Source organism: Bufo gargarizans, chromosome 5 (genome assembly GCF_014858855.1).
Source record: "Bufo gargarizans isolate SCDJY-AF-19 chromosome 5, ASM1485885v1, whole genome shotgun sequence".
NCBI lineage: Eukaryota > Metazoa > Chordata > Amphibia > Anura > Bufonidae > Bufo > Bufo gargarizans.
In genome coordinates, this window is record NC_058084.1 from 78,804,888 (window position 1) to 78,821,604 (window position 16,717).

The 16,717-nt window shown below is 43.5% G+C and overlaps 1 protein-coding gene across 1 annotated transcript in view; it reads right to left on the minus strand.

Moving 5' to 3' along the window:
- Positions 1 to 11,395: 11,395 nt before the first annotated feature.
- TMEM64 (transmembrane protein 64) overlaps positions 11,396 to 16,717 on the minus strand; it is a 31,272-nt gene continuing 25,950 nt past the window's right edge. The window contains exon 3 of the mRNA XM_044294708.1: positions 11,396 to 15,117. Within this exon, the coding sequence (XP_044150643.1) occupies positions 14,932 to 15,117 (186 nt within the window). The 3' untranslated portion in view covers positions 11,396 to 14,931. The remainder of the gene's footprint in view (positions 15,118 to 16,717) is intronic.

A 16,717-nucleotide genomic window follows, 5' to 3' on the forward strand; every position in this document is an offset into this window, starting at 1 on the left:
CAGTATTTTTTAACGGTCCGCAAAACGGGGTTCCGTTGGTCCGTAATCCGTGACCGTTTTTTCGTCCGTGGGTCTTCCTTGATTTTTGGAGGATCCACGGACATGAAAAAAAAAGTTGTTTTGGTGTCCGCCTGGCCGTGCGGAGCCAAACGGATCCGTCCTGAATTACAATGTAAGTCAATGGGGACGGATCCGTTTGACGTTGACACAATATGGTGCAATTGCAAACGGATCCGTCCCTATTGACTTTCAATGTAAAGTCAGGAGTCCCTTTTATACCATTGGATCGGAGTTTTCTCCAATCCGATGGTATATTTTAACTTGAAGCGTCCCCATCACCATGGGAACGCCTCTATGTTACAATATACCATCGAATTTGAGTTACATCGTGAAAACTCATATCCGACAGTATATTCTAACACAAAGGCGTTCCCATGGTGATGGGGACGCTTCTAGTTAGAATATACTACAAACTGTGTACATGACTGCCCCCTGCTGCCTGGCAGCCCCTGATCTCTTACACCTGAGGGGTTAATTGTGCTGATCACGGCCCCCTGTAAGAGATCGGGTGCTGCCAGGCAGCAGGGGGCAGTCATGTACACAGTTCGTAGTATATTCTAACCAGAAGCGTCCCCATCACCATGGGAACGCCTCTGTGTTAGAATATACTGTCGGATCTGAGTTTTCACAAAGTGAAAACTCAGCTCTGAAAAAGCTTTTATGCAGACGGATCTTCGGATCCGTCTGTATGAAAGTAACCTACGGCCACGGATCACGGACGTCATTCTTGTGTGCATCCGTGTTTTTTCACGTACCCATTGACTTGAATGGGTCCGTGAACCGTTGTCCGTCAAAAAAATAGGACAGGTCATATTTCTTTGACGGACAGGATACACGGATCATGGAGGCGGATGACAAACGGTGCATTTTCCGAGTTTTCAACGGACCCATTGAAAGTCAACGGTCATGTGCATGAGGCCTTAAAGGGAAACTGTCAAAAATGTGCCCTGCTGGAGCCTAGAAAATTTTTATTTTAGACCACGGGAGTACAGGCCCCAAACATTAGGCATTCACAGTACAGAAAAGAACAATTGATAATGTGTCTGGAGGTACATTAGGCGGTCACCGTATAACAATTTTACTGTTGGCCAGTTAGATTACAGGCCCCAAAAATTATGCCTTCACTGTACATAAAAGATCAAGTGGTCATGTGGCTGGAGGTATATTAGACGGTTGATGGATATCAATTTTACTGCAGGCCAGTGGAGTACAGGGCCCAAAAATTATTCATTAACCGGACAGAAAACATCAAGTGATTATGTGGCTAGGGTTATATGATAACAAATTTACTGTTAACTGGTCAGTGTGCATCACAGTACAGCCATTACCAGCCCCTGTGCTAACATAAGCATGACCACTAGGTGGCACACAGAGTCTAACGTCTGCTAAATTAGATTTGTACTGTGCTAGTATCCCGTCCTAGACATTAGGTCAACTTTTTTAGCCGATAGTCATTCAGCCAACAGCTGTCACCCCAACTTCTTCATTCTCATGCACATTTGACTACAAATACACGTTATTGCAGTGCTGAAAAGAAAATTGGAATATGTTTGGCAGATTTGTGCTTCAGTAACCCCCATTTAGAGGAATAGGACAGTCACAAATTATTAGGACAAATCTGCAGCATGTGATCACAATATGTAAAAATGTATGATCTTTTGACAGTTTCCATAGATTTTAGTAGAATTTTAACCCCTCAAAGACACGGCCTATTTAAACAGCAGGCACCTGGGACTAATGTATGCAATTGATGATAAAGTTGATTGCATACACTTAACCCCTCAGATGCCGTGAAGAATTGTGACCACGGCATTTGTGAGGATAAAGATCAGGATAATGGGTTCCCGAGGAAGAAAAAATAAAAGTTTTTAAAAATATTTTTAAAACATATATAAAAAAATTTAAATCACCCCAAAATTAAAATACATAAACAATTGAAAAAATAAAATAGATAATGGGAGAAAGAAAGAAATGAATCGCACATCCACTGCTAATGCTATGATCTCATCCCTGCATTCCTGCAGGAGACAGCACTGAATAGCGCATGTGTACCACCTCCATGCTACATGCTAAATGAGGCATTAGTGTACATTTTGATCAATTAAAAAAATAAACATCATGGGCATCGCCGAATGAAAAAATGCCTGTACTATTAAAATATTAATCCCATATGGCAAACCAGAAAAAAAAGTCAAAATGGCCAATTTGCCATTTTTTGGTCGCTTCACCTCCCACAAAAAATGTAGTAAAAAGTGATCAAAAAGTTATACACATCCCAAAATTGTATCAAAAAATGAACTCCCACACAGATCTGTATATACAGGGAGTGCAGAATTATTAGGCAAGTTGTATTTTTGAGGATTAATTTTATTATTGAACAACAACCATGTTCTCAATGAACCCAAAAAAACTCATTAATATCAAAGCTGAATATTTTTGGAAGTAGTTTTTAGTTTGTTTTTAGTTTTAGCTATTTTAGGGGGATATCTGTGTGTGCAGGTGACTATTACTGTGCATAATTATTAGGCAACTTAAAAAAAAACAAATATATACCCATTTCAATTATTTATTTTTACCAGTGAAACCAATATAACATCTCAACATTCACAAATATACATTTCTGACATTCAAAAACAAAACAAAAACAAATCAGTGACCAATATAGCCACCTTTCTTTGCAAGGACACTCAAAAGCCTGCCATCCATGGATTCTGTCAGTGTTTTGATCTGTTCACCATCAACATTGCGTGCAGCAGCAACCACAGCCTCCCAGACACTGTTCAGAGAGGTGTACTGTTTTCCCTCCTTGTAAATCTCACATTTGATGATGGACCACAGGTTCTCAATGGGGTTCAGATCAGGTGAACAAGGAGGCCATGTCATTAGATTTTCTTCTTTTATACCCTTTCTTGCCAGCCACGCTGTGGAGTACTTGGACGCGTGTGATGGAGCATTGTCCTGCATGAAAATCATGTTTTTCTTGAAGGATGCAGACTTCTTCCTGTACCACTGCTTGAAGAAGGTGTCTTCCAGAAACTGGCAGTAGGACTGGGAGTTGAGCTTGACTCCATCCTCAACCCGAAAAGGCCCCACAAGCTCATCTTTGATGATACCAGCCCAAACCAGTACTCCACCTCCACCTTGCTGGCGTCTGAGTCGGACTGGAGCTCTCTGCCCTTAACAAATCCAGCCACGGGCCCATCCATCTGGCCCATCAAGACTCACTCTCATGTCATCAGTCCATAAAACCTTAGAAAAATCAGTCTTGAGATATTTCTTGGCCCAGTCTTGACGTTTCAGCTTGTGTGTCCTGTTCAGTGGTGGTCGTCTTTCAGCCTTTCTTACCTTGGCCATGTCTCTGAGTATTGCACACCTTGTGCTTTTGGGCACTCCAGTGATGTTGCAGCTCTGAAATATGGCCAAACTGGTGGCAAGTGGCATCTTGGCAGCTGCACGCTTGACTTTTCTCAGTTCATGGGCAGTTATTTTGCTCCTTGGTTTTTCCACACGCTTCTTGCGACCCTGTTGACTATTTTGAATGAAACGCTTGATTGTTCGATGATCACGCTTCAGAAGCTTTGCAATTTTAAGAGTGCTGCATCCCTCTGCAAGATATCTCTCTATTTTTGACTTTTCTGAGCCTGTCAAGTCCTTCTTTTGACCCATTTTGCCAAAGGAAAGGAAGTTGCCTAATAATTATGCACACCTGATATAGGGTGTTGATGTCATTAGACCACGCCCCTTCTCATTACAGAGATGCACATCACCTAATATGCTTAATTGGTAGTAGGCTTTCGAGCCTATACAGCTTGGAGTAAGACAACATGCATAAAGAGGATGATGTGGTCAAAATACTCATTTGCCTAATAATACACGTAGCGTATTAAAAATTTAAATTCGCCTCATCCACTTGTTTGCGCAGCCCGGCTTGTCTTCTTTCTTCTTCTTTGAGGAGCTGGAAGGAAGCGCAGTGATGTCACTAAAGGTCCTTTTCCTTCCAGGTCCTCAAAGAAGAAAGAAGACAAGCCAGGCTGCGCAAACAAGTGGATGAGGCGAGTTTAATTTTTTTATTCATATTTTAACCCCTCCATCTCTAATTTACTTAGCATTCTGTATTAAGAATGCAATTATTTTCCCTTATAACCATGTAACCTATGATGCTGTGCGCTCCCGATGTATGCCGCTCCAGACATACGGCCCGCTCTCGGACCGCATGTCTCGGAGGGCATATGGTTGTGTGCATGAGCCCTAAAGGATTGTTTATTTATTTTTTTCCTGACAGATCAGAAGAACGGAAAACAAAACGGTGAAGTGAGCTCAGCCTTCTGCAGCCATCAATGAATCACGGAAGTGTGCTGTCCACGTTTTCCGTGGACAGCACACATACCCACTGACTTTTAATGTGTTTATTCACACATATAGATGACACATGGAGGGCAAAAACAGACACACAAACCAAACACGGATCCTTCACGGACGTCTTCATGGATGAACCACTGACCATCTTGTCACGGATGGCATCACAGACACTGACATGTGAATACGTTCTTAGGTGTGATCATTGTATTTTAATAAATCATGTTAAAAAAAAGAATCTGCTTCCTCATCATACGGTATTTTAATATGATATAGCAGTAAAGTACGAGCATGTATTACGGAGAGTTATGATTATCTGCTTTTACAAATGCAATATGACCATATCTATGAGGCATTGGGTAAGGGACACATGCAGAAAGAGTCTACATCATAAGGGCTCATGCTCACAAACTTATTTTTGGTCCGCATCTGATCCGCATTTTTTGCAGGTTGGATGCAGACCCATTCACTTCAATGGGGCTGCAAAAGATGCGGACAGCACACCCATGTCCATTCTGTGGCCCCACAAAAAAATAGAAGGTGCTATTCTTGTCCGTTTGATGGACAAGGATAGGACAGTTCTATAGAGGGTAGGACGTTCCGTAGTACACATCCGGAATCTGTGTTTTTGCAGATCCGCAATTTGCCAACCTCAAAAACGGCAACAGCTGTTTGCATGAGCCCTAGCAGCCATTAAATACAACCACTTCTCACGGGTAGACAATATCTGAAAAATAAGAACAAAATAATAAGAAAAATACTCTACTAACACACTATGTAAAGAATTCCACAGTAAGGGAAATGTTACTGCATCATCCCTGCCAGGGTATTTCGGATATAACTTAGAAAAATGTGACTCGTATGTTCATTTAAAAAAAATAAAAAGTAAATACAATGGATGGTTCATTTCCATGGTATAATTTTTTTTTTATTCGCTCCATGCAGACTAGTCCCTGTCCAGCGTCTTTACCTTCCTTTCAGTGCACACTGTTTGGTTACGTGTCAGATTTGATACGGACTTTGGCACAGAAATCCCAAACCCCATTCACGTAAAATGCTAATTTTCACATGGATTGTTGGTGCCGCTGCAGAAAACATCTAGTATGGAGATGAGTAGCATGCTACTTACTTCTGCGGACTCCCACAGGAAAGCCGATGATCAGTCCCATTAAATGACAATGGAGCGAATACTTGTGCGGATCGGCGGCAGTGCAATCTGCACATCCATGGCATAAACCTGAAGCATTTCTGCTGCAGAAAATCCAGGTTGGCAGTGAGGATTTGCCACTGACCAGCAGACTCCATAGGTTCGGGCTACACGACGGCATGGGTTTTACAACATTGCATCTAATGACTGTGAAATGGAGTCGCAAAACTGACAGTCGCAAAATTCCAGACCTGATGGATTTTGTGCCAAGGGTGGCAAGTCACATGTAGTATAATATAAGAAGCCTTAAAGGGGTTGTCTGACTTCAACAAATGGCATTTATTATGTAGACAAAGTAAAAGGGGTTCTGCAGTTTGTTTTAACTAATGAGCTATCCTCTGGATAGCTCATCAGCATCTGATCGGCGGGGGTCTGACCCCCAGGACCCCCGCTGATCAGCTGTTTGAGAAGGCAGCGGCGCTCCAAGTGAATAGCGCTTAGCCCATGCCCAGGCCAGTTGATACTAGTCGTGACGTCACTGGGCCGGCGGTAAACAGTGAAAAGGCCGCGGCGCTGCTGCCTTCTCAAACAGCTGATCGGCGCAGGTCCCAGGTGTCGAACTCCCGCCGGTCAGATGCTGATTATCTATCCAGAGGATAGATCATCAGTTAAAACAAACTGTAGAACCCCTTTAATACAAGCCACTTACTAATGTATAGGTGTCCATGGATGGAGCTGCTGCACATGCATGTCTATACGCGCTCCCATGTCCTGCACACCAAAGAGGTCGGCGCTTCTTCCTATGCTGTGCAAGCACGACCACCGCTGCCAGATTGGTTGTAACCCCTGGAAACGAGCAGTGTATAAACCTGTCAGCAGCACATTATAAAGCACAAGGAGCTGCGCAGATTGATATTTTGTGGGGAAAGATTTTTTAAGGGGCAGTGTAATGAAGAGGAAGCGGACTCGCATGGAGCGTCGCCTTCACACGTCCGCAAAATAGGTGGGGAACTGGTGCAGACCCATTCATTTTCAATGGGGCCGGAATGTGCCGTCTGCATCCGCATTTGCAGATCCGCACTTCTGTTTCCACAAAAAAATAGAACATGTCCTTATCTTGTCCGCAATTGCAGACAAAATTAGGCATTTTCTATTATAGTCCCGGCGATGTGCGGTCTGCAAATTGCGGAAAGCACATTGTCAGTGTCTGTGTTTTGCGTATCCGCAAAACACTTACGGACATGTGAATGGACCCTAAGATCATATGAGTGCAGGACAATAGCCCCGCGGGCGGCCCGACGTGCACAGCATCATTGTAATCTCTGATGCTGTGTACTCCCGTGCGCACGATCAATGCCTCTCCGGGACACATGACCCGCTCACGGACCGTATGTCTCGGAGGGCATACAGTCGTGTGCAAGAACCCTAAACCAGGTGCAGGTCAGAAACCAGAGAAGAGGGGAAATCTTTCCATTGTACCTTAGGCTTCGTTCACATCACTGTTTCGTTTTCTGTTCTTCTGATCTGTCAGAACAAAAAAAAAACGGTGATGTGAACAAAGCCTGGTCTCTGTGTTGCCCGACTTCTGGTTTTGGATCACAATCACTGACCAAACACTGACTGTGGAAACAACCTACCTAAATAGTCACTAGGAAGCAAAGTTCGTGTGTGAGGAGAGGAGAACTGGTTATACAGACCATCCTGTAATCACGTCTAGCTGATAATAATGTGTAATAATCCAAAGAATGCAAATCTAGCAAATAAAAACTCAACCAATTCCCACATTACTCAGGGATTCAGAGTCCACATCTCATCACCAGGCAGCGAATGAATAATCCTGGTAAACAGCGGTCATTACACGATATGGCAGGTGACTGGACGCTCTGCTTATCTATGGCTGTTTGGAAACGACCCTACTACTGATGAAATGAGACAACGCTACTGGCAGGGCAAAGCTCACATTGCAAAATCCATAATCCCTTTACGTCAGGACCAGGAGGCTCTGTGCAAACAGCAAAATCCGCAGCAGAGACATTTGTGGCAGCTGAGAAGGTCGTCTTTGATTGTGGTTGTGTAATTTGGTGTGGCACCTGGACTTTTTATTTATTTTTATAAGCATTTTAGAAGAGCTTTTGAGATTTTCCCTTCTGTTTCCCCATTGAGGTCTATGGAAAACCACCATCAAGTAGCAGGATACTTCTCGGAGCATTTTTTTCCAATCAGCTGCTGAAAAACAAACCAAAAACCCACACGGTCGAGCATAAGGTGTGCGCGTTGAGCTTTCTACGTTGAAGCTGTCAATGGTGTTTTGAATGTGGATTATGCAAGCTAATTCAGCAGCAGAAAATTCGGACTGTCCGATGCACCCGTTTGCCGCTCGGGTGTACTTACTGCAAAAAAGCTTCATGTAAATCTTGCATATCAAAGGGGGTCACCCACAACCGAGTCTAGTTTGATGATCTTCTTTGTAGAAAGAAAGTGGGTGGCGCTCACCATCGTGAAGATATAAGATATTCCTTTATTGCTGCATCAAGCAAAACGCACGCGGCACCGGAGCTAGGAGTCACTTCCCTGCACACTGAATGCCGCGACAGCCGTTTCGCAGGAGTACAGGTGTGTGCACCTGTCTCCACCTCTTGAAGCACTTTGCGTCAAAGCATCAGGTGTGCAATCAGTGACGCACTCCTGGTGCGGATACACATTGGTTACAATTAAGAACAAATTGCTACATTTACCATATTTTGTCACAGAGCATTTATATAAGTTACAACAGAACACTGTAATCTAGTCTATCATTCAGGGCCGAGTTTCCTGTTGCCTGCGTCCGCAATATCCATTGCGCTTCGCACTGCAACAACTGGTGATGTCCATCTCCCCCATTCAAAGGAGGAGGCACAGACTCAATCCCTGCAAATCTTAATGAACTTGCATCTCCAGCGTGCACTTCCCTAAGGCCTCATGCACACGACCGTTGTGTGCATCCGCGGCCGTTGTTCCGTTTTTTTTCCACGGACCCATTGACTTTCAATGAGTCCGTGGAAAAATCGTAAAATGCACCGTTTGGCATCCGCGTCCGTGATCCGTTTCCAGTCCGTGAAAAAAATCTGTCCTATTTTTTTCACGGACTAACGGTTCACGGACCCATTCAAGTCAATGGGTCTGTGGAAAATCACGGATGCACACAAGATTGTCATCCGCGTCCGTTTTTTCCTATCATTACAAAGGCAAACTTGACTTAGGATTTGTTTTTTCATGTCCGTGGATCCTCCAAAAATCAAGGAAGACCCACGGAAGAAAAAACAGACTAGGATCACGGAAAAACGGAAACAGTTTTTGCGGACCGCAAAAAAAAAAAAAAAAAACATCTGTGTGCATGAGGTCTAAAATGTTCAATGAGTCTGGGGGATCCCTTCCCTGTGTCGACTGAACTCAAATGTTCTCTAAGGCTGGGTTCACACTTGAGCGTTGCGCAAACGCGCGTTTTACGCGCGTTTTTGACGCGCATTTTTATGCGCGTTTTTGTAATAGTAAACGCGTGTTTGTGTGATTCACTACAGTGTCCTATGGCCACAAACGCCCCAAAAGTCGCTCATGTACTTTTTGGAGCGTCGGGCGTTTTACAGCGCGATCGTACGCGCTGTAAAACGCCCAAGTGTGAACCATTCCCATAGGGAATCATTGGTTTCTCCTTGTTGAGCGTTTTACAGCGCGTAGGAACGCGCTGTAAAACGCTCAGGTGTGAACCCAGCCTAACACATTCAAACATGCAGCGAATCGTCTTGCCAATATAAAAATCGGCCACAACCGCAGGTCACCATGTGCTGCGGACTCTATAGTTCAAACCAGCCACCCTGATGAACTTGGACTGAGTTCCGTCTACACAGGGAGCAGCCCCCACATCTAAAATTTCCTACTGGGATGTTCCTAGTGAGCCAAGTGGTATTTGGGGGAGTGACAAATCTGCTTCTCACTATTTTATCCTTTATGGTATGGCTATGGCGCCTTCTGAAAGAAATACGGGGCTTGTTACTAGTGATCATTGCTAGGGATGGATCCCTCTCCAAGATATTCCAATCACAAGAAATATTTTTTTCAGCCATCGGGCTGAGCCTAAAGGTAAAAGTAAACCTGTCCATTTCTTTGTCCTCTTTCCGATGCCCCTTACTCGTCAATTGTTTATTATTACCTCTCGGTTTTTTCAATAAATCATGCTGAGAAAAATCACTCAGCACTTTGTGCATCCCTCGGCTCACCTCACGCTCCGGGTCCCCTCTAGACACCAAACGCTGCTTCAACTCTGTGGCTTGGCGGAGGTAACCACTTGTATGACTATTGATTCTCCGCAACCTAATAAACTGTCCATATGGAAGGGACCTTTTCACCCAATTAGGATGGTAGCTGTCATGGTGGAGCAAGGAGTTGGTCGCCGTGGGCTTTCTGAAGCCCTCCGTGACCAACTCGTTGTCCCTCACCACTGGCAGCCACATCCAAAAATTCCAAGTACGTGCCACCAAAAGTCAGTGTAAATTTAATTCCCATATTATTATTGTTCAATATGCCACAAATTCTCCACATAACTCTTCGGTTCCTGACCAAATCAAAAAGACATCGTCCACGAAACGGAGGAATACTTTTATGTATTTTAGATCTGGATTGGAAAGAGAAAACACATCTGTCTTCTAATCTAGCCAAATACATGTTGGCAAACATACAGGAGAGCGGGGTCCCCATGGCCGTCTCTAACTTTTGCCTGAACCATTTATCGTCAAACTTGAAGACATTGTTGGCGAGTATGAACGTCAACCCCTCACCAATAAATCTACAAAAAAAGCTCACTCTTTCCTACATTCATGAGTATGTCGACACAGGGAAGAGATCACCCAGACTCATTGAACATTTTAGGGAAGTGCACGCTGGAGATGCAAGTTCATTAAGATGTGCAGGTATTGAGTCTGTCCCTCCTCCTTTGAATGGGGAGATAGACCGCCAGTTGTTGCAGTGCGAAGCGCGATGGATATTGCGGACGCAGGCAACAGGAAACTCAGGCCTGAATGATGGACTAGATTACAGTGTTCTGTTGTAACTTATATAACATGTCACAAATATGGTAAATGTAGCAATTTGTTCTTAATTGTAACCAATGTGTATCAGCACCAGGAGAGCGTCACTGATTGCACAGCTGATGCTTTGACGTAATTTGCTTTAAGAGGTGGAGACAGGTGCACACACCTGTAGCAGCCTGACGAAGCGCATACTGTATGAAACGGCCGTCGCGGCATTCAGTGTGCAGGGAAGTGACTCCTAACTTGATGCAGCAATAAAGGAATATCTTATATCTTAAAGATGGCGAGTGCCGCCCGCTTTCTCTCTACAAAGAAGAATATTGTCCTAGTCTAATTGTTGTTTGGGCTCATGCACCGCTGAGATCGTGGTATCAGGAAAACCTTGTGGGATCTGCAATTTTGGGTTAAAGTTAAAGGAAAGACGTGGAGTGTGCCGCTCATAATTCTATTTAGAGTGAGTCTAGTTTGGGCCCCGGAAGTGGAGTTAAAAGACCGTTTAGATGCCGTGGTTGCAATTGACCTCCACATCTGAAGGGTTAAATGTCCATGATCGGCATTGTTGCCAATCATGGACCAACACCTCCTACTGTGTAAAACAGAAGGCACCCGGCAAGCTTCTGAGCAGGCACCATCTTTCAAGTGCGGACTTCTACCGTACATGCTGAATGGGATAAGTTTGGTTTCACAAATGGGAAGAGTATTAAAAGGGGTTTTCCACACAATCCTTATACTCTGTACAGTATATAGAAAATAAAACGATAAAAAAATTCAAGGAAGATTTTATTTATTTTTGTTCCCACAAGAACAGATTTTTACAGATTTACTCAACACATCTGTTCTATTAGAGTTTAATATTCCATAGCTCGAACTGTAGTAACTCAGATGAAAATTCACATTTCAAAAGTCCTGAGTAAAAAAAGGGGGGCGGGTTGGTCTCACCATCTCGGAATACAAATTTAGCAGATACCTTACCTTTGAAATGGAAAAATATGTGCAAAGCGAGTGGAACAGAAACAGAACAGGGATGTAGAAGTCCAAAGCTCACTTGTGCACTACACATAATGGAGAAAGACGTTTTATGGGCGGAACCAAATTTGACAAGAACCTAAAAAATAAAAAAATATGCTTTCTTCCACAGCATCTCCCTCCATCGTGTGCAAGCAACAAATGCAGACGTCAAATACAAAATCCAAGCAAAGGCTATAGGGTATACAGTTTTAAAGCTTATATTACATGTGGAAATAAAAACAAAAGAGGCATAAAAATTTGAAGGCCACTCAATAGTACGTGCTGCACACAGTCCAGCATTTAAAAATCTGAAGATCTTGCCATCTCCACAAATTTCTATACATGTATTGTCGAGGTTCCTTGTAAAGAAGTAAGCGATACTGTTACAACTACGTCTACAAAAATAGAATACCAAAATGGACTTGTACAATACATATTGCCATGTACCGTAGAGTAAATAAGTCTTGTGTATCGGCAAGTCCTACACAACGAGAAGATGTCAAGTCTAAAAAGAGTCAAGAGGGCCAGAAATACCTAAAGGTTAAAGTGAGCAAATAGCAACATAGTTGTCATAAAGACAACCAATAACTCTGCCTTCCATATAGACAAAATTCAAGTCAAAATTTAAAATTCCAGAAGATATGCAAACAAGCTCTTGGCAAGCTCTGCCTGTAATGTCACAGATGTAAGGCAGCTATCCTACAAGTCAGTGTTCGACCTTTTAAACAGGTCTTGAAACATGACTTGGATAATAATCAAGCCAGCATCTCATATGGGTGAGAGGCCAGGTCAGGTTTCGGGGGAAACTCTCTCTCCTTATGGAGAGCACCTAAATGGTGTGAGGAGTCTTATAGGCCAGGCAACGCTCCTATGGAATTCTGGAAAGAGGGAATGCAAAAAAGCTCTTAGCAAACTCTGCCTCTAATGCCACAAGATGTAAGGTAGCGATCCTACAAGTCAATGTTCAACCTGTTCAACAGGTCTTGAGACATGGATAATAATTAAGCCAGCTCCCAAAAAGGCTGTCTGCAGATGAGTTGCTGGTTTATTTAATATCAGAGTCATGTCTAAAGGCCTGTTTAAAAGGTCAAACACCGACTTACATCTGGTGGCATCATCTGGTGTCTTACATCTGGTGGCATCAGAGGCTAAGAGCTCATTTATCTGCCTGGATAAATGGCGCAGCTACTGAGTTACATATCCTCTTCCCAGAATTCCAGAGGAGCGTTGTCTGGCCAATCAAACTCCTCACGCTCTTTAGGCGCTCTCCATAAGGAGATATAATTTTCCTCGAATTATAACCTCTCCATTTATTCACAAACTGCCTTACTACCCTAAAGAATCATGTGCCTAACAGTATTATACTTCCAACAGTTTCCAAGTTGTACCCATAAAACTGTATGGGACGCTACTTTATACCTCATACAGAGGCATAAAAAGGGGTTTTATATAGGATTCGTGATGAATCTGTCAGAAAAAAAAAAAAAAACTATTGCATGCCCCTTCAGATGCCATATTACAGTGGCGCTTCTTGCTGGTTTTAGGGGAGAACACCACACAGCATCTATAGCAGAGTATGGAGCCTAATGTAACCCAGTTTAGCTACCGACTATACCCAGCTTGAACTCTTTTAGGTAAGCGACAACTATCTGTAAACCTAGCCCTTGACATAAACATGGCTTTTACCCGCAACAAGCCAAAACTCCAGTTGTATCTAAGGAACTCAACAGGTTAACAAAACACAACTGGTTTAAGAGCACTTTGTAGGGGGTAATTCTGAATTGCTTTCCTTGGACAAGAAAAGTGGTCCTGTGGTTGTCGAACACTATCACTAGGCAAATGTCAAAAGAACTAATAAAAGTCTAACAAATTACTTCATATAAAAGGACTAACTAAAACCTTCGGAAATATGCAAGTAAACGTCCCCCACACCACATGCAGCCAACAAAATGTCTAACGTGGTTAGTCGGATTTCAGGGCGAGAAGTCTACTCTACATAGGAGAAACCTCTGCCCCAATACCCAACTGTAAAGGGAAGACCCACCTTGAAATCCAAGTTTTGTATACTGTTCAATGTATCTAAAATGAAAATCCAGGGGGTATTCCCATCACAGACAATGGGGGTATATCGCTAGGATATGCCCCAATTGTCTGATAGGTGTGTGTCCCCTCTGGGACCTGCACCTACAATGAGTAAGGGGCGGGGAAACGAAAGGAGGGCGCACTGTGCATGCGCAGCTACCCTCCATTCATTTCTATGGGGCCGCCGAAAATAGAGCGCTGGCTCGACTATTTCCGTCTGCCCCATAGAAATGAATGGAAGCAGGGGCCGCACATGCGCACTGCACTCCCATTTACTAAGGGAGCAGCGCTTGGTGGTGGACGGACCCCGGGAAATACGGGGTCCTTCAGCCACAGCTCTTCCCACTCCATGCTCGTTATAGGTGCGGGTCACAGAGGTGGGAGCCGCACCTACCAGACAATGGGGGCATATCCTAGCAATATGCCCCCACTGTCTGATAGGAATACCCCTTTAAAGCAGCTTTGCAAATCATTCAAAAAAATATTTTTCTGTCTATAATTCTTATGCAGACCAATGAATCTCCATGGTAATAGACTACAAGCAAATTTAGTGTAGACTGATCTTCTGTATCTTACGTCCTTCTTGCTAACCTACTAAATGTATGATAGAAAGAAGTAGGGACAGCTGAATGGGAGCGTGACAGCAGGATCTGACTACACAGGGTTTGTTATTAGTCTGTTACCATAGCGACACATCAGTCTGTATTAGAGCAGGGGCACAAAGAAGCTGCAAAGTTGTTAGATGTATTGGGACAATATAAAAATAATGTTGCAAAAAGCTGTCCTTCTTTGACTTATGTACGATTTCTGTACAAGTTTTCTAGGATTCACCCTATATTTCAGGTGGGATAATCCTCTAAAAATACTTTAAAAACAAAAAACTTGAAATCATAAATACAATTTAGCATATTTTTTTTTTTTACACGTTTTCTTAATTTTGTAAGAAATTGCAATGTGCATTAATAAATAAATATGCCATGTGAATTGTTCTTAAGAGCTGTGCAGGAAAAGTGCATTGTATATGCCATGGCACACAGATTGTGAAGATCAAAAGGATGCTGCCAACATGGAGATCCGGGTGGGCATCCTTGAAAAAGGAAAACCACTTAAAAGGTTCATTTGGAAAGTTCTGGAGGAGCCCAAAATCTTCCTTCAACGAAGAGAAAGTCACTGGAGTCTTGGCAATAACAAAAGGCTGCACGACTCAAGCAGAAATCATACGATGTTGATCCCACCCATAGATAACAAGGTTCTTTTGCTGCAAAATAGAGAGCTGCCGCCGTTGAGCTGACTGTCCTTCAGAGAGGTCTTCAGCTCCATTTCACAAGCCAAAATAGCTGCATTCAGCTCAACTTGGGCCCGGTGAACAACATAGAACATAAGCGCTATGCTTATTACAATCTGTGGACAAAGGAAAAAAATATATATAAAAAAGAGTCACAAACTTTTCACACAACCCTGCATAAATTAAGCTATATGTTTCTTATATTTGTCTTATCAGAGAAAAATCCTCCTTTCTCCACTTATCATATCTCCCCTTTCTTTAAATAACAGCCTCTCTGAAGTTTCTGCTATGTCTTGAGAGACCAAGATAGACTGTCAGCTCACAGAACATCGAATTACAGCTGCCTATAGGGGCTATGAGAGGGGAGGAGGAGTGAGCTGCACTGATAGGGCAGTAGCTAATAGTAGGGCCTCATGCACACGACCGTGGTTTGGGTCCACATCCAATCCACATTTATTTTGCAGACAAAAATAGGTAGTTCTAACAGAGGGCAGGACGTACTGATCTGCAAAATTCGGAACGTACACGCCCGGTATCCATAATTTGCAGATCGTAAAAGACAGAGGCCTAAGTGTTATATCTCAAACCAAGTGCTTTAGGGTTCTCATTTATCCAGGTCATGGTATATCTGTAAAGAATAAAATCAAGGCAACTGGACTTACTGTAGATTTCTTGAAAACATTTCACTCTTTCTTCCAACGAGCTTTCTCAATTCTGAGTGACTGTACAAGAATTCTCTGGGAATAAATATGTAACTGAATCAACATCTGGTAATTATACCCAGCATGGGGTCAAAGGTGTACCTACATCTAAAAGAAACAGGTCACACCTCAGAAGACAGTCAAGTACATGTTTTGGATAAGGAGGCAGATTGGTACAAACGAGGTGTTAAGGAGGCCATCTACGTAAAAATGGAGAAGCCAAGCTTGAATAAAGGCGGGAGGGTTAGACATCTATTGTCTGCCACATACAATGCTGTCTTGACACCTTTTTCTGGGAGGTCATTATCACCCACTGACTCCAATTAGGATAATGGAATCAACACCTTTGACCCCATGCTGGGTATAATTACCAGATGTTGATTCAGTTACATATTTATTCCCAGAGAATTCTTGTACAGTCACTCAGAATTGAGAAAGCTCATTGAAAGAACGAGCAAGGCCTCTTTCACACTTGCGTTGTCCGGATCCAGCGTGTACTCCACTTGCCGGAATTACACGCCGGATCCGGAAAAACGCAAGTGAACTGAAAGCATTTGAAGACGGATCCGTTTTCAAAATGCGTTCAGTGTTACTATGGCAGCCAGGACGCTATTAAAGTCCTGGTTGCCATAGTAGGAGTGGGGAGCGGTATACTTACCGTCCGAGCGGCTCCCGGGGCGCTCCAGAGTGACGTCAGGGCGCCCCAGGCGCATGGATGACGTGATCACATGGCACGTCATCCATGCGCGTGGGGCGCTCTGATGTCACTCTGGAGCGCCCCGGGAGCCGCACGGACGGTAAGTATACTGCTTCCCTGCTCCCCACTACACTTTACCATGGCTGCCAGGACTTTAGCGTCCCGGCAGCCATGGTAACCATTCAGAAAAAGCTAAACGTCGGATCCGGCAATGCACCAAAACGACGTTTAGCTTAAGGCCGGATCCGGATTAATGCCTTTCAATTAATGCTGCGGTATTTTCTCCGGCCAAAAAACGTTCCGGTCCTGAACTGAAGA